The sequence below is a fragment of the Zalophus californianus genome, chromosome 6, assembly GCF_009762305.2.
Source record: "Zalophus californianus isolate mZalCal1 chromosome 6, mZalCal1.pri.v2, whole genome shotgun sequence".
NCBI lineage: Eukaryota > Metazoa > Chordata > Mammalia > Carnivora > Otariidae > Zalophus > Zalophus californianus.
In genome coordinates this window covers 133,458,709-133,486,701 of record NC_045600.1, presented here as the reverse complement: position 1 = coordinate 133,486,701, position 27,993 = coordinate 133,458,709, and the positions used below count along the sequence as shown (strand labels likewise).

General features: G+C 40.6%; 1 protein-coding gene across 9 annotated transcripts in view; it reads left to right on the top strand.

Moving 5' to 3' along the window:
- MCTP2 (multiple C2 and transmembrane domain containing 2) overlaps positions 1–27,993 on the top strand; it is a 237,405-nt gene that overhangs the window by 44,987 nt on the left and 164,425 nt on the right. For all 9 annotated transcript variants that reach the window (XM_027571097.2, XM_027571096.2, XM_027571102.2 and 6 more), the window contains 3 exons: positions 6,259–6,795; positions 18,831–18,893; positions 20,038–20,146. In XM_027571097.2, coding sequence (XP_027426898.1) covers positions 6,328–6,795; positions 18,831–18,893; positions 20,038–20,146 — 640 coding nt within the window. In that variant the 5' untranslated portion in view covers positions 6,259–6,327. The remainder of the gene's footprint in view (positions 1–6,258; positions 6,796–18,830; positions 18,894–20,037; positions 20,147–27,993) is intronic.

Genomic DNA, 27,993 nt, shown 5'->3' with positions numbered 1-27,993 from the left:
CCCTGGCAATCTTGTGGCAAAGACAATAGCCACAGAAGCAGCTGACAGTGGGAAACAGCAGGAGCCAAAGCAATGAGTGAGGGGGTTGTCGTTCCTATTTTGTGAAGCTGTAATTTTGAGGGCAGGGCTAAATCGTTGCTTTTTTTTCCTTTTCCTTTTATTTGTTTATTTTGTTTGTTTTAGTATGTCTCAATCCTCCCACTACTCTGGTGGCATCACAGAAGCAGGTTGTTTCTGATTAGAGGATTGAAAAGGGGCATTCCAGGGTATACCAGAGAGTATTAGGGGAGACATCTGAGAGGAGGAGCTCAGGAAATGATTCCATAACGTTTGTGAATTTCTGAACTCACTACAACCTGCACATTCATGCATCTGATCATGATTAGTCTATCATCTACTTTGAGAATGTAGTTAATGAATAGAATTCCATGTAAGTCTCAGTAACTTCTACATGGTGTGCACCCTGGGCAGATTTGAATGGCCCTTCCTAGCTTTTGAAGACAACACTGACGTCGCCCACAGAATATGGGTTGGAATTTGTGGTGAGAAGGTAATCAAATCAAATGCCTGGCAAAACAATAATATCAACATTCTCCATAGATTTAAATAAGGCACAAGATTTTATAAGAATATTCAGAATGTCTAGGATATAATCCATGTTGGAATATAAAGAACTACAAAATTCTCAAATCACACGGGAAAAGACAATGGATGACAATGAAAATATAACTTTAAAGCAGCTGTTATAAAAATGCTCCAGTGAATAATCATGAATTCTGAAATAAAAGGTAAAGTGAAATGTACCTGTAAAGAAATAGGAGATATGAAGTAGAACCAAATAAAAACTTTAGGACTGAAAAGTACAGTAGTCTCTCCACCTTGCCCTCTCCTACCCACACCCACATTCCTTACTATATATAAAGTCAGTAACAAAATGGAGATAACAGAGGAAAGAATCAGTAAACCTGAAAATAAATCAATAAAAATGATACAGTGTGAACAATGGAGAGGAGAATGAAAAATATTGAAATGAGACCCTTGGACTGTTGGACAATTAACAAAAGACATAATGTTTATATTATTGGAGTACCAGAAGGAAAAGAGAAAGAGTGTGGCTAAGAAGCATTCCAAGAAATAATGTCTGTAAAATTCCCAAGTTTGACAAAAGATATAACCTTATAGATTCAAGAAGCTAAGCTACCCCAAACAAGATAAACCCAAAGGATACACACCCAGGCATATCATAACTGTTTAAAACTGATGACAAAATTTTGAAAACATAGAAAAAGTGACACCTTATCTATAGGAGACAGTGATTCAAATGACAGATTTCTCAGTGGAAATCATGGAGGCCAGAGGAAATGTCTTACCATTTTTAAAGTGCTGAAATAAAAGTGCAGAGTCCAGGATTCATTGATAATATCCTTGAATGTGAAATGAAGATCTTCTCATATCAAGTAAAACCAAGAGAATTTGGAGTCAACAGACTTGCTATAAAATAACTAGTTAAGGAAATTTCTTAGACTGATGGGAACTGATATGAGAAATTTGGAATATTAAGAACAGAGGAAATGGTAAATGTAATAGGCCGTTCTTCTCTTCTTGAATTATTTCAAATATGGTTCATGATTGAAATCAAAGTAAAACCTTGTCTGATAGGAATTTTATAAAAAGAAATATAGACAAAATCACAATTGATGAATTAAAATGAACACTAAAAAAAGCAAAGGAAGGAAGGAAAAACAAGGAACAGAAACAGAAGAATAAAAAACAGTGGAAACAAATACATTGAGAAACCTTCATATAATACAAACATCAATTATTAAGTTAAATGTAAATGGTCTAAACAAACCAACTAAAAGAGTCTGTCAGATTGGATTTAAACAGCAAGGAGATATAACAATTATAAACGTATACAAATAACAAAACTTCAAAATACAGAAGCAAAACCTGACAGAACTAAAGGAGAAATATACAAATTCACAGATATAATTGAGAGACCCAGCATTTCTCTCTAGGTAATACTAGTAGAAAGAAAATCAAGAGTATAGAGGAATTGAACCATCAACTAGATCTAATAAACACTTATATAACACTCCCTTAAATGCTAATTGACTAAAATATTTCTAAATGAATATAGAAGAAGCAATCCTTTTTAGCATATTTGCAAGTTAAGCTATGAGATGTGAAATAATGTATTTGTGTCTTGCTAATGTGAAATACAAGTTTATGTTTAGATTTTACAAAGCAGGGAAAAGTGGTAAAATATTTTCAAATCTGGAACGACTCAGTGTGAAATAAGTGAAATAATAATTTAAAAACTAGCTAACGTTATCTTAAATATTTACTCTGTGCCAAGAACTGTCCTAACCACTTTATATAGACTAATTCATTCAGTCCTCACAAGAGGCCAATGAAGTAGTTAGTTATGGTTTAGTTCTGTAAAATGCAAATAATAATGAGGTACAGAGCTCTTGAATAAATTAAGATATCAGAATTGGAAATTATGACAACAGTATCAATAATGATAAAAAATAGCTTTTCCTGACTGAATACTTTCTCTGCATTTGACACTGCCTTACGCCTTGTCTCATTTGGTTTGCACACTAGATATTATAATCTCCGTTGAATAGGTGAGGAAATTGAGGCTTACTACAATGACTTGCCCCTAATAGTACATCTAAGTAAAATGTGGCAAAGCAAAATTCCAAATCATGAAATCAGTCTCTGGAACCCAAGCTCTTCATCTCTGCATTACCTTCGGAAGATACGCATTTCATCCCGGAAGAAGCTGTCGCCTAGACTGGTGGTCATCCAGTGATCGAGCAAAAGCTGTAGACTTCCATAGTGCTGCTCTTCAAAATGCAGTGACTTCCCAATGACTAAATATCCTGCCCTAGAGTAGGATAGGGCTGGGTACAAATGGCTTGGAGTCCTTGATTTTAGAAAATGTGTTTTCTTGTGGCTCTTGGCCTATTTTATCCTCAGCCAAACATGGCAATGTAAGTACAGGCCAGATCAGAATTACCTAACCCTGCTATTCTTTTTCATATTGGAAGGATCTACTATGAGCTACTTGACACCTAGAATATGGTTTATTTCTTCAAATTTGATTTTTTTTTTTTTGATTATACCCCTAAGACCTTCAGATAATTTTCTTTTTAAAAAAATTTTTTTATTAGTTTTCATTATGATAAGTGTACTCTTTAATCCCTACCGCCTATTTTCCCCATCTACCCACACACCTCCCCTCTGGTAACCATCAGTTTGTTCTCTTGGTTTCTCTCATCAGTTTGTTCTCTTGGGTTTTTTCTCTCTCTCTCTTTCTCTCTTTCCTTTGATCATTGGTTTCTTAAATTGCACATATGAATGAGATCATATGGTATTTGTCTTTTTCTAAATTATTTCATTTAGGATTGTACTCTGTAGCTCTATCCATATTGTTCCAAATGGCAAAATTTTCTTCTTTGTGGTTGAATAATATTACACTGTGTGTGTGTGTGTGTGTATCTTTATCCATTCATCTCCTCTTGGACATATGGGCTGCTTCCATAGTTTGGCTATTATAAATAATGCTGCAATAAATATAGGGGTGCATGTATCCCTTTGAATTACTGTTTTTGTATTCTTTGGGTAAATACCCAGTAGTGCAATTCCTGGATCAAAGGGTAGATCTATTTTTAATTTTTTAGGAGCCTCCATGCTGTTTTCCACAGTGGCTGCGTCAATTTGCATTCCCACCAGTAGTGCATGAGGGTTCCTTTTTCTCCACATCTTTGCCAATACTTGTTTCTTGTGTTTTGATTTTAGCCATTCTGACAGGTGTGAGGTGATATATCATTGTAGTTTTGATTTCCATTTCCCTGATGATGAGTGATGTTGAGCATCTTTTCATGTGTCTGTTGGCCATCTGGGTATCTTTGGAGAAATATCTGTTCATGTCTTTTGCCCATTTTTCATTGGATTATTTGTTCTCTGGGCGGTGAGTTATATAAGTTCTTTATATATTTTGGATACTAACCCTTTATCAGATACATCATTTTCAAATATCTTCTCCCACTCAGCAGGTTGCCTTTTAGTTTTGTCGATTGTTTCCTTCACTGTGCAGAAGATTTTTATTTTGATATAGTCCCAATAGTTTCTTTTTGCTTTTATTTCCCTTGCCTCAGGTGACATAACTAGAAAAATATTGCTATGTCCAATGTCAAAAAGATTACTGCCTGTGCTGTCTTCTAGGGTTTTTATGGTTTCAGGTCTCACACTGAGGTCTTTAATCCACTTTGAGTGTATTTTTGTGGATGATGAAAGAAAGTGGTCAATTTAATTCTTTTGCATGCCCACATTTGACTTTGATTTGATACTTAATGAGTCCAATCTGTAATATGTCAAATTACCCACTTTCCTGCATAGCATTTACCACTCTGTATAATTACATACGTATTTGTGAAGCATTCCTGTCATTCATGGGAACTCTTTGTGGGGAACACTTTTCAATCATACATTCTCAAGCTAAGGCTCTGAAGCTTGCATTTCTTGAGATTTCCCTTATAGTTTTGTCAATTTTTCTGACTTGGTACATTGCAACATGAACAGATCTCTTACTTCTATAAATGCTTTTCTCTTTAGTCAACCTTATTTTACTATAAAGTTTTAAGATATCAGGTGGAATTTTTGTTGACATGAGTATGTGTTTGTCCTTCAAAATGTACCTGTTATGCTGGAAAGGAAGATGGTAAGTTTAAAGCAGGAATTGTCCAACTTCAGTCTGCTGCATTTTTGTAAATAATGTTTTATTGGAACACAGCCACACTGATTCAGGTGTTGTCCATGTCTCCTTTGGTGCCAAAACAGCAGAATTGATAATTGTGACACACCATGTGGCCTGTAAAGTTTAAAATATTTACTAACTGGTCTAATACAGAAACTGTTTGCCTACCCTGGTTCAGACATTAAAAGGTACCAGTTATTTGATAATACTGATTAAAGATGCTGTTATTGTGGTAGTAATTTTTGGCTCTGCTTTCCCTGGATAGGACATAAGAAAGTAGTCTTTTTTTTCCCCAAGTTTAACTCAGGAAACAAATATTGTATGTGTAGAAATTATGTGTGTGTGTGTGTGTGTGTGTGTATGTATATGTATGTATGTATATTTAGGGTATACAGCATGATTTAATTATATCTGTATTATGAAATGAGTACCACAATCAAGTTAATTAACATATCCATCACCTCACATAGTTACTATTGTGTGTATGTGTGGAAGATCTATTCTCTTAGCAAATTTCAACTATACATGGCTATCATTGAGCACTGAGTGTTATATGCAAACAATGAATCATGGAACACTACATCAAAAACTAATGATGTACTGTATGGTGACTAACATAACACAAAAAACAAAACAAAACCCAATAAGAGATCACAGGTTTTGGTGAAGACGTGGAAGAAAGAAAGCCCTTGTGCACTATTGGTAGGAAGGTAAACTGATACAGACACATGGAGAACAATCAAAAGACTAAAACTAGAAGTATCATATGGTTCTGGGTATATATATCCTCCCAAAATGAGATCAGCATTTCCTCACTCCCTTGTTCACTACAGCATTATTCACAGTAGCCAAAATAAGGAAACAATTTAAGTGGTTACTGAGGGATGAATGGATTAAAAAATGTGAGGTAGAGGCACCTGGGTGGCTCAGTTGGTTAAGCGACTGCCTTCAGCTCAGGTCATGATCCTGGGGTCCTGGGATCGAGTCCTGCATCGGGCTCCCTGCTCAGCAGGGAGTCTGCTTCTCCCTCTGACCCCCCCCCATGTGCTCTCTCTCTCTCTGTCATTCTCGCTCTCTCAAATTAATAAATAAAATCTTTAAAAAAATGTGAGGTATATAAACAATGGAATATGAGTTAGCCATATAAATAGGAGGAAATCCTGCCATTTGCAACAACATGGCTGAACCAGAGGGAGGACATTACGCTGAGTGAACTAAGTCAGAGAAAGCAGTCTTCTTATGAAACATTCTTTTTGCATCAACCTCATAGTTCCATTCATTACTAGAATTTTTCTGTAACTACTCTGATAAAAATCTGAAAAATTCAGTTTCTTAAAAATGCTTAAAAAAATATTTGTAGACATTACCAATCGAATGTTTGGTCACTTAGTGGAAAGTGTGAGACTTAAGTCATCTTTTACACTTTGATGTACTTGGATACTGCTGAGAAGTCTCATTTATGTTCTCTTTCCTTATATTGTGTTTTCTAGGAGCCACAGAATTGTTTCCTGTAGAGAGGCGCTCTCTCATGGAGTGACTTGCTGGGTCTTTATGCAGTCATGGATATGGATAAACCATCTGTCTGGGGCTCTTTGAAACAGCGGACCAGGCCTTTGTTAATCAACCTGAGCAAGAAGAGGGTGAAAAAGAACCCCAACAAGCCCCTAGACTTACGAGCAAGGCGTTCTCTGGACCGCCGCCTCAGCCTCTCTGTCCCTGACCTCCTGGAGGCCGAGGCCTTGGCCCTGGAGGGGCGGCCTTACTCTGGGCCCCAGTCATCCTACACCTCGGTGCCCAGCAGCCTGTCGACAGCAGGGATCTTTCCCAAGAGCAGCAGTAACTCCTTGAAACAGTCTGAAGAAGAATTGGATTGGAGCCAGGAAGAAGCAGGCCACCTCCACGTGGTGGAAACAGACTCGGAGGAGGCCTATGCTTCTCCCGCCGAGGACAGGAGGCCTTCCAGCAATGGCATCTTGGATCTGCTCCAGAAAACTCCTGTTGAAGAGGATGCACTGGAAGAGCCAGAGGTGAGACCAGGGCTCGACACTTTCCTGTTCCTTTTTCTGTTTTTCTCCTTTCTAAGTGTACTCATTGCCCTTGGAAAATTTGGTTAAGAGTTATTTTTGTGGTTAGCTTGGATGGAGAGAATGTCATTTATAAGAATTTAAATTCAAGCAATATTGATTGCACCCACTGTTCCCATTCGTTTTAGGGTTGACCTCTATGCATTTTTAAAACTCTTACAAATAACCTCTCTGGGATACTTTAAGACATTAAAAGCCCTATTGGATGAGTTTTCCTTTTTCCATCTCCCTGGCAAAGAAATTAAAAGCATAACTTTTCCTCAAACATTTTGCTTTAAGTGTGTGTGTGTGTGTGTGTGTGTGTGTGTCTCCACCACTGCTCAATCCCATAGTAGACAAAAATGCATGTTAATATTCCTAATAAATGTATGAATGTGTGTCTCCCTTTGACTGTCAGAGAGTTTGAACTTGCTCCTATTTCACATGTATGTGTGTGCATTTGTATGTGCTTTTGCACACGTGCACATTTGCCTGTGTACAGCCTCACTTGCATTCTCTAAAAAAACAAAAAGACAGGAACTGAAGGATGCAAATTCTTATGGATTCATTGATTTTACAAAGCTTTAGTATTTCGGTGAGATAAAAGAGTCAAATACAATTATGAGACAAATCTTGTATTTCTAGAATGAATTTAATATAAAGTCAGCCCCCGGATTACTAAATCGTGGTGATTGGTTTAATCAGTTTTGTTTTGTTTTGTTTTGTTTTAATTCCCCATCAATGACACTAAAGTAGGTTGTAGTTTTGAGGGAAGAAGTTAATTTTTTTGTGGGGATTCCAGGTTATTGTTATAATTGCATACAAACCTGGGTATTCAACCAGGATTTTTGGTTTTACTTTCAGAACCAAAACCTGCCATATATTGGGGTGTCACATATTGTGTGTCATATATTTATACTTAATTGTGTCATATATTTGGGTGTCATTATGGAAAGGATCATGGATATTTGGAGAATGTTGTGACTAGATTCCTTCGGAAACATGATAAGGCACCATTAACCATTAAGTGACTTAACCTATCTTTTTCTTTACCATTTACCTTTATAAAGTTCTTTTTATAACAATTTTGTGGTTTTTACTGTTGCTTATAAATTTAAAATATGTATTTATACTAATCAGAATATAAATCAGGTGAATTATTAGACATTCATAATTCATAGTTCAGTGTGAAGGGGTAATGTGTACAATTAGATACTGAAATTAATCTTTTATCTTCTTGTTACATTATTAAATGATCAGAAAAAATGGGTGGGTTTCTAGGCTTTGATAGGCTAACACTCTCAGATTAGAATAATTTTTTTAAGATTACTTTTAAAAATATTTTTATTTATGAGAGAGAGAGTGAGTGTGAGCGTGGAGGGAGGAACAGAGGGAGAGGAACAAGCAGATTCCCCCCACTGAATGGGGATCCCCATGCAGGGCTTGATCCCAGGACCCTGAGATCATGACCTGAGCTGAAATCAAGAGTCATTTAACTGATTGAGCCACCCAGGTGCCCCTAGAATAATTTTTTTTTTTTAAGTTAGTGCTGTGAAGTGTTTTGCTGACTTAATATTTGAATACCTACTCCAACTCAGGTACCATAAAGGTTACGACTAGAAATAGAGATGGATAGGAAAGTGACCCTGCCTTCAAGTTATGATGTATTAAGAGATAGCTTTGTATAGCTCTAAAGGCAGCATAAGAGGCAAGAAGATACTGGAACTGTCTGTGTAAAACATCTAGGCCTTGCCTCTTGGCAGCTTAGTAGATGGAGGATATCAGTGCATGAGGACTGACAGGCGTTCATGTGAGGCATTGTGCAAGCTGGTGTAGATTTGATAGGTGAGAAAATATGGCGGACACAGGCCTGAAGTGTGGGTGGGGTATTTGGGGGGTGGTGAGCATTTTGCTGCACCTGACGTAGAGGTTTGAGGAACTTTTTGGTGTGATGTATGCTGGGAAGTGTGCGCTGTGCTGAGGGGCTGGTTGGCAGTGGTTACTTTCTCTTCTTTGGGCTAAATGCAAAAAATCTTGGAATATACAGTTATTTTAAATAATTTTCCTTTTTAATTCACCATTTAAAAGAACACAAACTTCTTTTTTTAAGATTTTATTTTTAAGTAATCTCTGCACTGAACTGGGGCTCAGACTCACAACCCTGAGATTAAGAATTCTGTGATTCATCGACTGAGCCAGCTAGGTGTCCCTAAACTTCTTTTTCAAATATGAATCCTTTGCTTCTCTTTTCATGTCCTAGGATGTACAGGGTAGAAACAGACTGATCCATGGCCACTTGAGTGCCATTTATCTGCTTGTTTGCCTGTTTGCAGACCTATAGGATCACATGTGGTCAAATCCATTGCTGTACCTATCCGCCTTTTAAGCTCCCTTCCACCATATTGGGTAGGCTTCTCCCACTACCTGAGGATCTAGAGTTTATTACATGGCATAGAAGTTAGCCACTCCCTTGCTTATCTTCCCCACTAGGCTGTATAATTTGGTCTATGGGTAGGTCTAGGGGAGTCATGTCTAACTTGTCTTTGTTTTCTTAGGGCCTTGCTGTGTGCCTGACACATAGCATGTACTCAATCACTGTTTGTGTATGAGGAAATCAATGATAGTAATGTGTGCATTCAGCTTAGTATAGTTTTTGTTAGTGTCTTTATTGTGAGTTCTCTTCAGTTTATGATTTCATTAAAATCAGACTTTTTTGTTTAATTGTTTGGGGTTTTTTTGAAAGAAACATACTGTAAATGAACTTACTTTCTGTATGATATTAACTGAAAACAGGGAGATTAAGACAGGTGTAGACTTTTCAGCCCAAGTCCGATACTAACTTTAAATCTGTATGTGTTCTTCTCTGCCTTTTTTTCAATGAGGGTGGAAGTCCTGGTGAATCCATGTCATGTGTGTTTTAGGGTTGGTGAATCTGTATCTAGGATATGGGTCATCTTTTTTTTTTTTTTCCTAATGAATAGTGGACAGGCTACTAATCACTTTCATGGGATGGGAGAAGCAATGAGGGAAGAAAGGGTTGGCATGTGACAAGCCTGGTGTACCACAAGGACAATCAGATGTTTGCTGAGTAGCCTTGGTGTAGCTGATTTTGTTTGTAGCTTTTCAGAGTGGGGAGGGGTAAAGAAAGGGACATCTGTGGTCGGAGTACCCATTGATGTTTGTCTCACATGTTTTATGTCCAAGGGCAACTTCAAGGCTGAGCCTGCAGCAGTAGGATAAGACCTCAAATAATGGTATTGTCTGAATGTCTTCCAGTTTTTTTCCAGTCCTGCCAGGGTCAGCAATCAAGTGAGGTGCGGGCTTATGGTAATGGGGAAAAGGAATGAGAAAGCAAGGAAGAAAATTAAGAGGGAAGAGGAACAAGGGATGTGAGAACATAGAGGCCACATGGAACCTGGAATGGTCTCAATGTAGATGCTTCAACCAGCCCTAAAACCAAAACGGAAGAAAGTAGGTTTAGAATAAAGGATGCATTTGTGAGAATAGGATTCCCCAGACTTTCTCTTGGGCCCGAGATTCATACCATACTGGATAGTCCACAGAAACCTGATCTCAACTTGTTTTGACAGAATTTTGTCTCTCCCAAGTGCCCTCACAGGTACAGACTTGTTTCTCAGCAACATCACCGTTATTCACCTGGTGGCCCCAGTGAAACACCTGTGAATCATGTTTGACTGTTTCCCTTTCCTGGCTTCTCATGGGCTCTGTAATCTCCATCGATCTGCCTCACATCTGTCTTCTCCCTTCTTCTCTTACGGAAGTCCTCTCATCCTTCAAGGCCCAGCTGAAATTCTCCTTCCCTCTCCGGGTTTTCCCGACTATACAGTCACTATCATCACCCTCCCTTTGTTTACTGAATATCCCACTTTTGCTCTCATTGAATGCTAACCTTACTTTGCTTTCTGTAGAAATCTGTAGAGGGAGAAAATATTTGGAACAGGTAGAGGGGGTCGAGAAGGGAAGGCAAATGGGTAGTCGGCAAAGGTGTCACTGAGTATGACTCTAAGAAGATCACCAGCCTCCAAGACCTGTATTCACTGTCCAGTGACCATCTGGCTCAGAGGACCAACTCATGATAACCAATACCCATGATACTAAGATACAAATGACAAATTGTGACTCACTTGCAATGAAAATGAAATACTATGTAGACTCTAATATTTATTTTGGTATAAACAGCTCACTGTGTCATTGTCAAGTTATTTGGGAAGTCGAATCATAATCAGCATCAGCTTCATTAAAGTGGAGCAAGCAGGGCCTGTAAGTACTTTGGAGAATTCGTTGGGTGTATTGACTCCCTGAAGTTGGCCTACATGAGAAGTCACATAGAATCAGGAGATTGTTTTGTGAACACAAGGCTAATGGATAAGTTCTACACTGAATGGTGTCTGGTATGCCATCCGTCTCACAATAGGGATTGAACTCCAAGTGAGAACTTGACATACTCACGCTTTGTTTGCTTGGGCCAATGACGTCCATACCCACATGCTAACCTGCCTAGGCCATGAAGCCAAGATTCTTAAAGTCCTGTGGGACGGGCTCTCTCTTCCCTTCATAGGGCTCAAGGGCAAGTCCAAACTTTCACCCAGGCTTTCTTGCATGACCTCGCCCTTTTTTTTGATTGACAATTATTTGATTAACTGTGTGATTATCACTTTCAGTCAGGCCCAGAAATATGTGGCAGGCATAAGCACCTAACATGGACTCCCTCCTATGATTATGGTTGTATTTATTAGGGTTATTATAGTTGTTTTTAATCATTACATTTCCCAGAACAAAATGAGGGCCCAGAAGTTTTAATGGCTTACCTAAGGTCGTCAAGCTAGTAAGTGTAAGAGCCAGGATCTAAATCTAGGACTGTCTGTATCCACAGCCTGTGCACAAAACTCTGTGTACATCAGGAGTTTGGAAATGTGATAACTCAGAGCTGGTGATCTAAAAAAGTTGGTAATCAAAGGGAGGTTTTTTTTAAAGATTTATTTATTTTAGAGAGAGAGAGACAGAGCATACACACACAAGCAGGGGGAGGAGTAGAGAGAGAGAGAGAATCTCCAGGAGACTCCCTGCTGAGTACAGAACCTTGATGCAGGGCCCGATCCCACCATACTGAGATGACCTGAGCCGAAATGAAGAGCCAGGCCCTCAACTGACTGAGCCACCCTAACGCCCCCTCAAAGGAAGATAGTTATTTCTGTGTGTCCGCTGTGTGCCCTTTTAAAGGCGAGGATAATTATAGTGGTTGAATGGCCTTATGCTCAGCAACTAATAATCCTGAATGGGAGGATTATTGCCCCCCACCACCTCATCATCCATGTAATCCCCCATGGGGGATTTCCTGACATTTCATTTGGCAGTTGGGGTTTTAAATAACCAGCTTTCGTTGCTAGCTTATGTAGATGAGTTGAGTGGTTTGGAGAAGTACCTTATTGGGATGTTTCCAGAAACACTACTAGGCAACCACAGAGCTTCAGTTGAGTGACCACAGAGAAGCACAGTGACAAACCAGTACAGAGGAGATAACCCAGAGGTAGCACAACTCAACGGGTACCTTAGTTTCTCTACCCTTCAATTACGTGTTCATTACTGTTCGTGATTTATCTCCAAAATCATTACTCGCCATCACGGAGTCCGTGAGCCAGGCATGCCAGCCACATTCCAGGGTCTTTCATGGGGTTGGCCTCTTTTTTTCTGCTTCCCTCCCTCCTTTCTCCTCTGTTGAGTGCCTACTATGTGCGGATGCTGCTCTAGGCACCAGGAACACAGCAATCAACAAAACACAGAAATCCACTTCCTCATGGAGATCTCATCCTGATCCCAACAGGGGCAGGCTACAGATGTGTTCAGAGAGGGCTAGGTGTAATGGAGGAAAACCAAAGCAAAGAAGGTGATTGGGAGTGCTCGGGGCGGGGGGGTGGGTGGTATATGTTTTAACAGAGTGGTCTGGAAAGACCTCTTCTGGGTTGGTCACATTTACCCAGAGACCTTGAGGAGGCGAGGAAGTCAGACATGTGGTATCTGGAGAAAGAGCATCTCTAGAGGAGAGAACAGGAAGCGCACACTCTCCAGGGAGGCAGGACAGTGCCTGGTGTGTTTCAGGAATAGCAGGGCGATGGGGATGGGAGAATTACGTCGGAGGCTGAGTCATGCAGGCTTTCCTGTTCTTTCGGGCAACCCTGTGAGACCGTAAGGACTACATGGGGTCCCAAAGAGTGGGGTACGAAGGAGCCCTGTGGGCTCAATACTGGTGTTGCTCACAGGCAGGGATCAGTGGTATATAGGTGGTACTTGTAACACCTGCTGTGGACACTGCGAATAGCAGTAAGTGGAAGCTTTGCTTTGGAGGAGAGCCTTGGAGGAAGCATGCATAGGCTGAGGAGCCATGTGTGGGAGGTGAGGTGGCACAGTCCTGAGACTTCGTTAGCCAGCCCTCTATCTCTGTCATGATAAAAGTGTCAGAGGGGAAGAGATGGTCGGCACGAAGGGAGGGACTTGGGTGATTGACCACCTTCACTGAGTTTTTTCCTCCATTCTTCCTAAACACATCGCCTGCCTTAATAATAATCATACTAGTAATATAGCAATACTAATAGAAAAGCAACACCAGGACCACTTTTTGAGAGGTTATATATAGGGAACTCTGCTACATATAATATATGAGTACTATCTCATGGGACCACATCTCTTTGGCTCCGTCTACATACAAGTAGCCTAGTACAGTGTCTGGCCCAGAGATATCCTTTGAATGAATGAATTTTTTTCCTAACAGTCTGTAAGCTAAGTATCTTTTTTGGCCCTTTTGGAAATGTTCCCATGTCTTGAATTTTAAGTAAATTTTTGCAAGGACACAAAGCTAGGAAGTAGAACAAGTGGGATTCGAAATCAGGTCTTTCTGATTCCTGAGTCTTGTCTACCCCTGCACAGAGCTGGGTGTTTTCATTTTGGATTCTCCTGGATCTGGGCACAGTTGGGGCACAGTGAAAAGAGTGGAGGACCCAGGACACCCAAGTAAAGGCCTAACTTTTTAGTTTCTCTTCAGCAACCAATTATCCTCTTCACTTTGGCTTCCTTATTTGTAAATTGGTGATATGGATGACAGCGCTGAGCCCCTTAATGGGAGCATGTGTGTATTTGTAAATTATAAAGTACTAAGCAAATGGAAAGGGGACTGTTTTTCTTTTAAACTACCTACTGCTAACAAGCATGAAAACAATGTGTGGAAGGTCAGTGGACACATATTACTGAGCATGAAAAGAAAGGTTGATTATACTTTTTCCACAAAGGGCCAGATAATAAAAAACGTCTAGCTTTGTGGCCCACAACCCTCTGTTGCAACTTCTCAGCCCTGATACTGTATTGTGAGATCAGCCGTAGACAATATGTAAATGAATAGGTAGGGCTGTGTTTCAAAGTTTAAACCTTATCTAAAAAAACAGGTGGTGGGTTGGACTTTGCTGACCACTGCTTTATACCAATACGTGATTGAAGAGGGTGTATATGTACATGCATGCACACACACATGCACGTATGACTTCTGTTTTGCATATCACTATTCCGGGGTAATCACTTACAGAGAATAATCTTGGGGGGAGCTTGGGGGGGGGGAACTAAATAGGTAGCCCTTGACTGTATGATCAATAGCCTCTAGAAAAATTGTGGACAAATTTAATATGCATAGACTCAGCCATTTGGTAGACCTGAATTTTTCTGAACAGACATCTTAATTTTGTGCTCTCGTGGCCCTGTGGGTTCTTTGGATTCTGTCACCGTATCCAGGCTCTGCTTTGGGGTCTGTCTAGCCATCCCATCTCCTTTGCTCATTTTGCTACTTCCTTCGTCTTGTAGATTTTTGTGTTTATGAATGCTGTCATCCAGAGTGTTCTGATTCTCAGGAACCTGGATGCGGGTACAGTCATTAAGTACATATGTATCACATGCATTGTTTGGTATACCGACATACTCTTGAGTATTTTTCCGAGACTGTAGAAGTGCTCTTCTCAGGCAGCGTTTTACTCATTTAGCTTTTCTGGATGTGGGTTTATGTCTCCTTGTACTGAAGTTTAAATACCCAGTGATTGTTTAGTGGCTGATAATTTGGCTTCCTGTGTGTACTTCATGGTGAGAGCCTTCAGAGGAGCCACATGGGAGGTGATATTTGTACAAGATCACACTTAGCATATGCAAAAGGAAAATGTTTACTCTCATCAGTGTTTTGCTTTTAAGATCCTTGGTGAGTAGGGGAGATTTTCTTTTTTATATAATTGCCCCATCCATGCTAATATCGCCTCATATCCTGCTGAATTTTAATAAATTTGCATTCTTGCCGATGGAGTACTCTCATCTAAAGAGAATGCAAAATATATTACCTTCCCACCGATTTCTATTTAGGTAGAATGGAAATACCAGTGCAAACTCTGTCATTAAAAACAAAACCAAACCAAAAGCACGAACTACTCATCCAAAAAGCAGCAGTGAGAGTCGTGTGAGAGATGGCTAACATTATACTAAGTTTCATGCCAAGATGTTGGTGCTGTATTTTTTAATGTTTCTAAGTAATTAGACTGTTTTGTCATATTAAACTTTTTTTTTTTTTTTGAGAGAGAGAACGTATGCACAAGTGGTGGGGTGGGGAGGAGTAGAGGGAGAGGAAGAGAGAGAATCTTAAACAGGCTCCACGGCCAGTGCAGAGCCGGATGAGAGGCTCAGTCTCACAACCCTGAGATCATGACCTGAGCCAAAATCAAGAGTCAGACACTTAACTGACTGAGCCACCCAGGCGCCCCTGTCATATTAAACTTTTTAGCATTCATGGTATTCAAACTTACTTATCTTTCCCTGGGTCCTTGGAAATCATTTGGTTGAAATTTTTGAAGCCAACACTTACTGCATAAACTATGGCACATGTCTACAATGGAATACAATTCAGCAATGAAAAAGGTTTGAATGATTTATACAGAGGACCACTTGGATGGGTTTCAAAGGCATTGTGCTGAGTGAAAGATGTCAGATGTCAGGTTTGCATACAGAATGAGTCCATGTGTAGGATATTCTGGAAGAGGTGAAAGTACATGCGGAAGACAGGTAACTAACTGGTTGCTGGGGGCTGGGGATGGTTTAACCCCAGTGGGATAGCATGAACGAGTGTTATCGGGGGACTTGATTGTTGTGGTGGTCCCACAAATCTATACATTTGTTAAAAATTGTAGTTCTGTACACATATGCCAAAAGTCAACTTTTTGTATGTTAACTTTTCAAAAGTAAAATAAAAAACAGAGTGCCTGATTATGCTTGTTGAGAACATCAAAAATATATTCTAGGGATCATGGGATACCAGGGATTCCTATCAGGAAAACCATAATTGTGCTCTTTTCAAAGAAAAACTCATTGATGTAGTTACTAGGTTTACAAGAAGTGAAATCATGTAACTTCTACTCAGTGGATGATATGTTAGGGTCTATGCAGAATGGAAGGGAATATTCAAGGTTATGTGTCCCCCAGCCGCCGTAACTTGGTCCTCGGTGCCTACGTAGCGTTTCTGCTCTTCTTTATGGTGATCGCTTTCCTTCGTTGGTGTGTATATATGGCATGTGACAGTTACGGTTGCTGTGGGAACCATAACTTTAAGTTCTGTGACTTTTCTGTGAGTAAAACCAGCCATAATATTGAATTAATGTCATTCTTTACATTTAATTTCCATGTTGTTGTAAGTGGAAGACTTATCGCATATTTGAATAAAAGCTCTGTGTTCATTTTTGATAACGTGTAAGTGACAGTGGTTATATGGACTCATTTTGTCCCTTAATTAATGTTATCATTAAGTACAGCGAGGCCAGTCTGGTGGAGAGCGTGTTTGGTGTGCCCTCTGAGGTGTGATGCTTTAAAGCCCCTATCTACCCACTGTTCTCCTTGGCAATAGAAGATTCTGGACCACCACGATCTTTGGATCTTTGGCTAATAACTGTGCACTTTGAATGGAAATTTTAAGCCCAGCACTGGTAGCTTTGTGGAACTGCCTTCAAACAGAATTGCCTAAGTGGAGCACTGATGTATTTCTAAAATGGGAGACATTACTGATGGATCTTCACACTACAGAGGATCAGACAGTAGATTGTACTTTGTTTGCCCATGAAGATGTGGCCGGTCTCTCTTGGTTTTGTAACTCAGGCAGAAGAGTTGCTAGGCTTCCAGGAAATAATAGTGTGCAGTGTAAAAGGCATGAGGGCAAATCTTTAGAAATTGGGGGAGTTGAGTAAGGTTGACTGTCCTCCTAAAGCGGTCTTCAGATAATCCTGCCCAACCTCCCTGGATGTGTTTTTACATAGAACGTAGGAGGTATGAAGAGCCAGAGGGGAGATTGACAAGTGAAGGCCCTGCTGGTACCTCTTTTCTGGTCTGCTAACAGGTCTCCCACACTGAGGGTTGGGGCTCCTTTCCTGGCTGGGCAGCGGTGGTGTTTCCAGGGCTGGGGGACTCTAGTGACCGCATTGCTGGGAACCTTAGGGAAAGGTCAAAGTGTCCGAAATCACCCTTGATCCTGGTGAGTGAGTCTGAAGTAAATGAATTATATTCACAGTCAAGGGACATTAGGGCTAGAACGGCTGGAGAGAGAGGCTTGTGTGAGAACCACAGATGCCGGTGCTGTGGGGCCTCTGTTCTTCCTGGGGAGGCCACATGAGGCTTCAGGCCATCCTGTGATCAGGGCCCATTGCTGCCTGGTCGTAGTGTTTTGTGATGTCACTGCATGCACAGGGGTTGGACCAGAGGACCTCAGCTTATCTGCAGCCCCTCACCATCCTGCCATCCCTCCTGGGGGCTGAAAAACTGCCCTCCTGCTTGGGAACCCAGATTCTCTTGCTGCCTCAAGCTCTACTTGAGAGGGAGAGAGAGAGAGATAGACAGACAGACACACAGACTGTGTGTGTGTGTTCATGTCTTGGAAGGCATGAACCATCCGAGCAGGATCTCTGACTTGTATCAGGACCTCCCTGATGGACACTGTGAATGGGAAAGACCAGTGACCACAGTGCTCCTGGTCCCCATGTCTACCCTTAGAGGTTCATGGTCATGCTAGCAGTCTGTGCAGGTTTGCTGCCTGCCTCAGTTTACCCAGAACTTTGGAGTTATCCAGCCTTGTTTGGAGGGAGAAATCCCATGTTTCTCACACAAGAAATCAGCCCTGGCTAATGCACCAGCCAGACAGGAACATATCCAAAATGCTGGAAGACCATTAACTCACTTCCCTTCTACTCTGCCTTTCTGTGCAGACAGCCATCCTTATCTCCAGCCCAGAAAACCTCAAGGAGTCCGAGAGCACCTCTGGACCCTGCATTTGTGCATACAAAACCTGCACAATGGACATGTCTGCTGTATCTACACACTAACTACTGACCGTTGCCCATTTCATTGCCCTGTGGCATCATTTCTTAGGTATCTTAAATTAGGAAACCTAGACCCCTCCCATTCTGAGATCATTTGCTCAGAATTTGCATTTCTTACTTTTTGGTTGGTGATTGTACAGACTCATGAAGGTATGGTTGGAGGAAGGTCTTCCAGATCCCATTTTGAAAAGTTTCCTCTTGAGCGACAAGCCCAGGTCTCCGGCACATGATCTGCCCACTTCTCTTTGGTGGCAGAGGGCCAGGCAGGCCCACCCTGGGAGGGACCTGGTGGGATGGTTCATGCTGCTTACACGCTAAAGCCTGGATGAACGAGGGATGATGGAGCAGCCCGGTGGTAGAGCAGAATCAGCCTTATCCACGCTCTGATCGATGACTAAGATGGCAGAGGCTGTAGCCAGAGGGACTCCACCGAATCAAACTTTTATTGCCAAGACTGGCCACGCATGTGGGAAGGCAGCCTGCATACTTGAAACTGAGCATGCAGATGGCAGACTCAAAGGCAAAGACCTGATAAAGGGTATCCCTGTGGGTTGATACCATTTTGCTTTTTGAAAGCGGATTATTTTTTTTTCTTTTTTACAGAAGCTATGTGGAAGTGGTGATCTGAATGCTTCTCTGATGTCCCAACAATTTGAAGAACAATCTGTGAGTGACATTCCTTGAAAACAAACACTAGAGTAAATATTATTTCTTAGCAAAGGTTTGGATCTGTATTTCTTTGCTTGTTTTTAAAGCACGCTGAACCGAATCCACTTACAAAGACAGGCCTTGCACATTTTAGCTGGAAAAGATTAATTCAGGGTCTATCGATCTGTCAGACTGGGACCGATTTTTCTAAAAATACAGAGCAGCTATGCAGTTGAGTGGGACAGTAAAGGAGACGAAGCCATTCTGAAGTGCTTTGAAACCTGGGTGGGGAAAACTTTAAAAAGAAGGCTGTCAGGGGGACCCTGCCACAAAATCGATTAATTGAATGTCCAATAAGTGAACGATAAATTACTTTATCTGTCCTTTGTCTTTGGAAAGACAAAAATTTGAACTACTGCAAAACTCTAGTTCAACACTTTAATTGGAGGCATTGAATAAATATTCAAAAATGGACTTGGAGTCGACCTTGTGGCCTGTAGGAGTTGATGCATTCCTGGACAGGGAAATGAGCCGTATTGAGGGGAGGCAAGACTGGGGGTAAGTGGAGGTGACACCATGGTGGGGGCCAAGGAGCGGAGGAAAAATATGCAAAGAGGAGAGAGCTCAAAGTGTGTCACATATGGACACGGGTGTGGCATGTGCCCGACGGACATGTGGGCTCAGGAGGCTGACAGTGGAGTGGTCGTGAACAGAAATGTTTTTATGACACGTGGAGGAGGTGTGCCAGAGTGGAAAGCCTTGGTGGGAAGGGGGAGAAAATGAGGAAGCGACTTTGCATCTGAGTGTGGACACATGTCTGTGGGACACATGTGGACACCACACGTGCTACTTCCACCAGGCTCCACCATGAGTTCTGCAGGAAATCACTGAGCTTAAGGGTATTTCAGATACCGGCCTACCAGTTGTGTGATTTTGGGGGGCAGAGTTAATACTGCAAAGACATTATCAGGAATTCTGATAAAAACCCTACTGGGGAGAAACATAAAGGATGCCTTAATAAATCACTGTAACCAAGTCATCCAGGAAGGGGGTGGGAGATGAAGCTTGAAGATTTGTCTTTGTAGTGACTTTTGCGTTGGCTCTGAAATTCTCTTCCTTGGTCCCCAAATAGCGGACTTAACTTATTTCTTCATCTGTGTAGATGTTTGGGGAAGCCGGCGATGGCTTGAGTAACCTGCCCAGTCCTTTTGCCTACCTCCTCACCATCCACCTGAAGGAGGGCCGGAACCTGGTCATCCGAGACCGCTGTGGTAAGTCTGGCTCTGCTGTGCCATCTGTAGCCTGCACACCCATTTCTCTACTCTTGTCTCTACATGTTAGGCTGCCTTTCCCATTTCCTGCAACAGAGAGGAGCTCAAATCCACACCCCTTAGCTATCAAGGCCTTTGCAGCAAAGTATTTAAATCCACTGAATCTTACTGTCCTTTACTGTTATTAAATTAATAACAATGATAATAGTAATAATCCCATAAAGTTTTAAATGAGATAAGGCCACTGTCATAGTTTTATGCCGGGCATAAAGCAACTGCTCAAGAAAATGTTCCCTTGATTCTACTTTAATTATACATAAGAAAAGATGGGAATATTGTGAAGCCATCAAACATACACTTGGATGGAAATACCCTTTGAACCCCATCCCCCTCCTGCCCTGAAGTCCCACTGGGTTTCCCTCCCTCAGGATAGCGTCTATTATCTGCATATGATTTGCCTCATTCACTTTTTCCACCTCTTTCTATGCCTTTACACACACACACGTAAATACACATGTGTATATTTTTAATTAAAATACTATAATGTCCATATTCTGCAATAAGCTTTTTTGTGCTTCATTATGTATTCAAGATTGACCATATTTTTCCATGTAAATATATCTCCTTTCTTTTAAATACCACATAATATTCCATTGTATGATGTGTTATTCATCTGTTTCTTTACTGACAATTACTGCTTTTTCCTACTTCTTAGGAATATAAATGATACTGTGATGAACACCCTGCGTATGTTTTCATACACAGATGAGAATATATCTTACAAACAATAGCATATGTTTAAGAGCAGACAGTCTGGTTAGATGCCTGGGCTCAAATCCTGCCCTTCTCTGTTTATTGTTGTTTAATGTTCTTTGGCCCCTCTGTGACTTAGTTTCCTCAGCTATAAAATGAGGATAGTAATATTAACCTTCATTATAGGCTATTAGGAGTATTGAAGGTAGTAACTTCTATAAAGTACTTAAAACTATGTCTGGCTTCTAGCACTTCAAGAAAGCTAACTGTTGTCAGCAACAGAATCTGGTGATGGAAGTCAGGAACCAGGGGATGCACATTGTAAAATTTAAGAGATCCTGGTAAATTGCTGTCCAGGCAATTTAAATGGCCTCTCTTACTATATGTTTACAATTTCCCAACCTCCTCACTATTGAGTATCTACTTTTATCACTCAGTTTTTGGCAATCTCACAGGTTGGGTGTTGACTCTCCTTGTTTTAGTTTGTACTTTGTGGATTCTCATGACAATGAACATGGTCATTCGTATTGCCTTTTTTGTGAGTTTCTCTCTGTATCGTTTGTCCGGTTTTCAATTGGGCTTTTTCTTCATTCTGTTTGTAATTCTTTATAACTTTAGGCATTAACGGTTATTTATTACAGGTTACAAGTTTTTTTTTTTTTTCTCTCAGTCTGTTGCTTTTTATTTTTATGTCCGTTTTTATTCTTCAGAGATTTTACATTTCCTTACAGGTAAATATATTTGAGTTTTCTTTATGGTATTTTTAAAAATTTATTTTGTTTAATAAGAAAGAAATCTTTATTCTAAGGAATTGAGTGTCTTCCCCTAGACCCTTCCATCTCTCCTCTATGTCTGCCAGCTTTTCTTTCTCATTCTTCCCATGACTTTTTCCTTTCAAGGAGAATTCCTCCATTTGGCCTTCCAGCTTTCTCATTTTCTTATCCATTGCGACCACTGTGCTATTCCATTCATGTACTTAATTGCCATTTAAAAATTTTTTATATCAGCCTATGATTATTTCATAAATGAGATGATGTCATCTTGTTTTTGAGAATATTAAGTATACATTTAAAATCTCCTGTTTGGTACTTTATCCCTTAAATATTCCGGTTCGGCATGTTTGCTGCTCATCTTTCTGTCTGTCTCTGTGACCCTGTCCTGCCATCCATGGGTGCTATTTTTGCTTACTATGTCCTGTCTTCCCTGATAGCGAGGAGGACTGGGACATGCAGCTGGACAGGCTGAGCTAATGGTTCAGGCTGGCTCCTTTCCATTCCTCCCAGTTATCACCAGTTCCTGGTTACCACCTATGAGTTAAAGCTTTTCTCTCTGGCTTACTGCCCATCCTCACTGTTCATGCTTGCATTCAAGGGCTCTTGCTAGTCATTGCTTGGCACCAAGAGGAGAGGACGGTGCTGGCTCACCCAGCTGCTGTACATTTGCTGTGCCAACCGGTGACCCTGATAGTTTCTCTGGCGGTCTTCTGCTTCCTGTATCCACTGCCTGCAAGCTCAGAGCATCCATGGTTTACCTGCCACACACCTCACATTCTCCCACCTGACCCTGCTTCTGAAAACTTTTTTACTATAATTTTCTTCTGCTCATATTTTAGACTATGGGTTCATCTATCACTCTGATCTTACCTGACTTCCATCTTTCAGGCTGTATAAAACATTCCCACTTTTTTTTTTTTAAGATTTATGTATTTATTTCTTTAGAGAGAGAGCACAAGTGGGAGGGGTAGAGGGAGATGGAGAGAGAGAATCTCAAGCAAACTCTGTGCACTGAGCGCAGAGCCCTACGTGGGGCTTGATCTCATGACCCTGAGATCAGGGCCTGAGATCAGGACCTGAGCTGAAACCAAAAATCAGTCGCTCAACTGTGCCACCCAGGCACCCCTCTACTTTTTTCTTTTTAAACAAAATTTCTCTCTCTCTTTTTTTAATTTTCTCAGATACAGGATTCCAAAGTAGTAAAAAAAAAAATCTCATTTTTTACTTGTTGGTAAATTGTGTTTCCTATCAAAATCATAATTTCTTATCTATCAATTGTGTGACTTCCAGTGTTTTACCACTTGTGTGCTATAGTTATAAACATATGCATTTTAATAAATACATCTCTTATGTTATTTTTAATGATTTGGTCAGATAGCATTTCACACCTGAAATAACATCTAGGGAACAGTCAATGAACCAGTGTGAAGTTAACTCCCACAAAAATCCCGACTCTTGCTCTGAATTTGCACAGTGTCCCGTGGGTGCTTCTGTCAAACTAAGATCATTATTGAGCTTGTTCTGTGAAAGCTTATCTGGAGTGGGGAGGTGTGTTCCATGGAGAGTGCATTTAACTTTACTAGTAAGAAGGTATTCTAAACCTTTAAAAAACATGTTTTGTTTTAAATTTTTGGAAATCCTCTAATAGTTTGTAGCCTTGGGGGTGGGCACAGGCCCTAGACTACTTATACAAACCAGCTACCCTTTTTTTACCGACCTTCTCTGGATCTTTCTCCCAGAGTGAGTGAGCTCCACCACCCTTGACATATCATAATGATACACTTAAGCACATTCCTAATAGATGGTCAGTAAACTTAGTAGATGATGAAGAAGAAGATATTGCACACATCAGAAAGTGACCACAAGAATGGGGCATGTATGTTCTTGCTCCATACCTTCCCCATTTAGAGACAAAAAAGAAACTGTAGTCTGTGCTGTCATCCCAGCCATTGTCATCTCTGAATAGTTTCATCAGAATTAAACATCATATGACTTTGACTTTATCTTGTGTAAACTTAATATGATCCAAATATAATACCTAGTAAGGCATCTAGGTCATAAACTGTGTTGTTCCAGCACCTATATCTTTTGTAACCAGTAGTGACTGTTCTTGTCTGTTTTCTTGTATTTATTGGGAAAATTAATCATTTATTGAGAAAATATCCCTCTCCCAGCCAATTCTTTTTCCATACTTGGAGGTGTGGTGTGCCTTCCTGCACGGTGACTCTATTAATTTCTGCTTGATTTTCATAAGCATTATGTTAGTGATCGGGGAAATGTTCCAGAGACCGCTCAAGGACAGACAGCATTCACGTGAGCACTGTTGATTTTAGGCAGGGATTGTAACTACTATCACACAAGCTCCCATTCCTGACTCCTTGCCTGGGACAGACATTTTTTATCAGAACAGTGATTGATATTTTCTAGGGGACCCAACCCAGCATCAGAATTTTATCCAACACAGTCCTTCGGACCAATAGTTTCCAAATTCGAGTGAACACCGGGGTAGCCTTGAGGGCTGATGAAAACCCACATTGCCTACCCCCTGAGTTTCTGATTCAGCAAGTCTGAGAGGGGCCCTGAGGATTTGCATTCCTACTAAGTCCCCAGGTGATCCTGACGCAGGTGGTCCAGAAGCACACTTGAGCACCACCGTTGTAGGCAGCCATTGTCCACCAGTATGTGTTGGCACATGAGAAGAAACGTTGGCTTCTCCCGGTAGGTAGAGTTTCAATTCCCTATTAGGCACGACATCTTTTCCTGGGGCTTTACCTCGTTACATATTTGCTCTCCAGCATTCTTAGTTTGTATTTTCTGAACATGATTTAATTTGGTATTAGCCTAATTACTGTAATTAGGTACAGAGAACTGTATGATATGCCAAAATACTAAATACAAAAGGATTTTTGAATTACCCACAGATTTACAGTATTTATTCTATGAAACCTGTCTTCCAGTTCTGTGGATATAAGCTTGATAGCCGATTGATACAATACGAAATAACCCTTCAAGATTTATTCAGATGCCACTTCTTTGTCATCTTTTATGTTTATCACAGACACAAGTTCTGTCTCATCTCAAGCCTATAAAAATGTTACCTCCATGAAACGTACACTTTTACCCTTAACTGGATAAATGACCAAGTCGCCCTATTAAGATATGAGTGTTATATTAACTGGGTGGCTGTTTTATTTGTCTTCATATATCTTACTGTGCCATACTGATGGTTTACACATAGAATGCTTTTCATAAATTTTAGTGCTTCCTTAAGGAAATCCACCCGAAGCTCTGGACTTAAAGAAAAGGAATGCTAAAGGCTGTGTAGTAAGACGGAAAACATCTTTCCAAAAGGGAAGAGAGTTCGGTCACTCACTCCTTTCCCCCTTCACTTAGTGCGGGAGTCTCTTTTGCGAGATGAACACTGCACTGCTTCTCTCCTGGACCTGGTGGTGAAAGTTAGGGAAAAGGTTTACATGATTTTAGAAATTCAGGACCAGATCACCGGCTTCAGTGGCTGATCCAACAGAAGCTTGAATTCTGGAGACTGAGGTCCAGAGACTAAATGACTTACCAAGGTCATGTAAGGAAGCAGCGGGCGAGGCCACACTCAGAGCAGTCTGGGTGGCTCGGTGCAGCGAGGAGAGGATTGGACATTACAGCCTACTTCCCATCTTGCGACCTCCTACGGCAACTCCCTCAACCTCTCTGAAATTGAGTTTACCCATCAGTAAAATGGGCGTGCTGTAATTTGCCTTATAACGGAGTCGGTAGAATGAACAAAAAGGAAGTAGCCTATGTATAGAAAACAGTCAATAAAGGATAATGCATGTTATTATAGTTATTAATGAATGATAGTAATGAGAATAGCATATATTCTTGACTCCTAGTGAAGAGCTTGATCCTCTGTTCCACGTCAACGTCCCCATCAGTGACCTTGGAACTTGGTCCTTAGCCTGTGTCAGTTTGTCGGCACCCCGTGTCCTCTGCTTATGCTCCACTTACAACGTCGGAGTTTGTTTATATTTTGCTTTCCTGACAGTGAATCATGTATTTAATGTTTTAGCCTAAAGTAGAATAGATCAAATTGAACAAATAGTGAATTTTTCCATTTTGATAGGTTTGTGCCCTTGGCTCTAGAGAAACTGCTCTGGGATATTTAAGTCAATTGCATAGTCTCATTTTTGAATATTTAGGGAGAAAAACCATTTTTGATGAATCATCCTCTCCAGAAAGAGTTTGTTGTTTTCTTTCGGTTGTTACATAATCAGTACCGCTTATGTAACTTTCTGTCTAGAACATGGGTTGGCAACTTTTTCTGTATAGGGCCAGAAAGTAAATATTTTAGGATTTATGGGTCATAAGGGCTCAGTGACAGCTACTTACCGCTGCTGGTATAGTGCCAAAACAGCCATTATCTTTAGGTCCATTTTAATGATTCATTTCCTTTTTGGTCATATAACTGCATAACTGAAGAGGAAAGAGAGAAATCATTGAAGATATGACTCTTAGGTACCAATAATATATTGTACTAAATTGACAGAAGTTATCCAGAGTACTGTATCACATCTTGTGTATTATTTAATGTTTTCTAAAGTGAAAAAATGTTAGTGGTTTTCCAAACAGCCAAATAGAAGTAATTCTTGGTTAGGATTAGCATCTAAAGATAATATGCAAACTAATCGTCATGACTATGTTTTAATACAACTTTATTTACCAAAACAAGCAGTGGGCTGGATCTGACCCATGGGCCAAAGTTTGCCAACCTCTGTTTTAGAACATTATGGTCTGATTTTGGAGTTTGGCTCTCAGAAACTTTTTTAGTGTAGCAAAGTAAAAACTTGATTTAAAATAAAGGAGGTGTAATCTAAAGTTGGGGAGCGATCAAGTTTTGAAGCTCATGCTTTCAATTGAGGTAGCTAGGAAACATTTCAGTAATATGACCACAATAAAAAAAAATCTGGAGATTTAGGTGGTAAAAGGCCATTTTTTTTCTATATTTTTATTGGATAGTAAAGTGGAAAGTCATGGTATCTCTCTTAGGAAAAGACATTTCTGACATCCCTGAAGAAATGGCCTTACAAGGAGCTTACAGGGTTTGTGACTGAGGATTAGAAACTTTCAGTCGCTTGACCCATCTGGAGACAAGTGGGGAGCAGCCTCTCAGACCCCAGAGCACCCCTCTCCATTATGATGCCATCAGCCAGGCCTGGACAGTGCCCTTCCTTCATGTAAAAAGAGTGCTGTGGACATTTTATCGAAATCTCTCATTTCTCTGGCTCAAGCACAGTGCTTGGTTGTTAAATAGACTATCAAGGTGGAATTTTGAGATTTTCTGGTGTTTTTGGTGAAGTCTGTTAAACTATAAACTTGTGAATTGTTTGTTGGGCAGAATTAGCAGGGAGCTCTGGCTTCTGAACGATGGACAGGTTTAGCAGTGGTGTTGAGAGCATGGTGTTATTATGTAGTTACTACCCAGAGCATCAGAGGGTCTTTCCTTGTCAACTGGTCTATCCCTTGTACAGAATACTTAGGCGTGTTGTGTGTGTGTGTGGGTGTACATCCGTGCACTGAATAAACCCAGCAAGACCTACGGGTCATTCAAAAGGACTGAAGTCAGCGGGTGACTACTAACTCACTGTGATGAACATGCCTCTACGTCCATGCGTCATCATGGATGTAAGAACAGCCCCTGGGAGGCTGAAAGGTTTTAGTTAGGTTGTGCTAGAAGTGTGGCACTTACAGGTCATTTTCTAGTTCTTCAAGAATTTCCTTCGATTCCCTACCATGTGGTGTATTAGCCTTGCCTCAGCTCGATCCAGTATTGGGAAGCTCGGTCCTTATTAAGCAGCCCCATTCTTTCTCCCAAACACATGGGGTGCTATAGTGGTCTTTCTAGGAATGAGCCTTACTTGGATGCTGTAAATGTCCAGGCATTGCCTTGAGCTCATCTTCTTGAGCAATCTGTAGGAGGAAAAGCATAGCATCCCCACCTCTCTGCTCTCTCCCAGTTACTGGCTGTGGCCTGCAGGTAGGTCTTTGTCTGAGCCCGGCTCCTGCCTTGTCATCTTATTTTTCTTTTTTTTTACTCTACTTCCCTTTTCCTTATCCTCACTTCCTTTATCCTTCCCATTTCCTTCCCGTTTTTTTTTTTTTTTTTTTCTTCTCTCTGGGAGTTTCTACAGGCTTTAATGTTTTTCACCAAAGAAGACACACACTCATTTTGGGTTCTTGATCTAAAACCAGTAAACTCTTGGGGGTCTTATCTTTCTAGATTGGTAAAGCACAAGGAATATGATATGACCAATTTTAAGTCCTTCTACT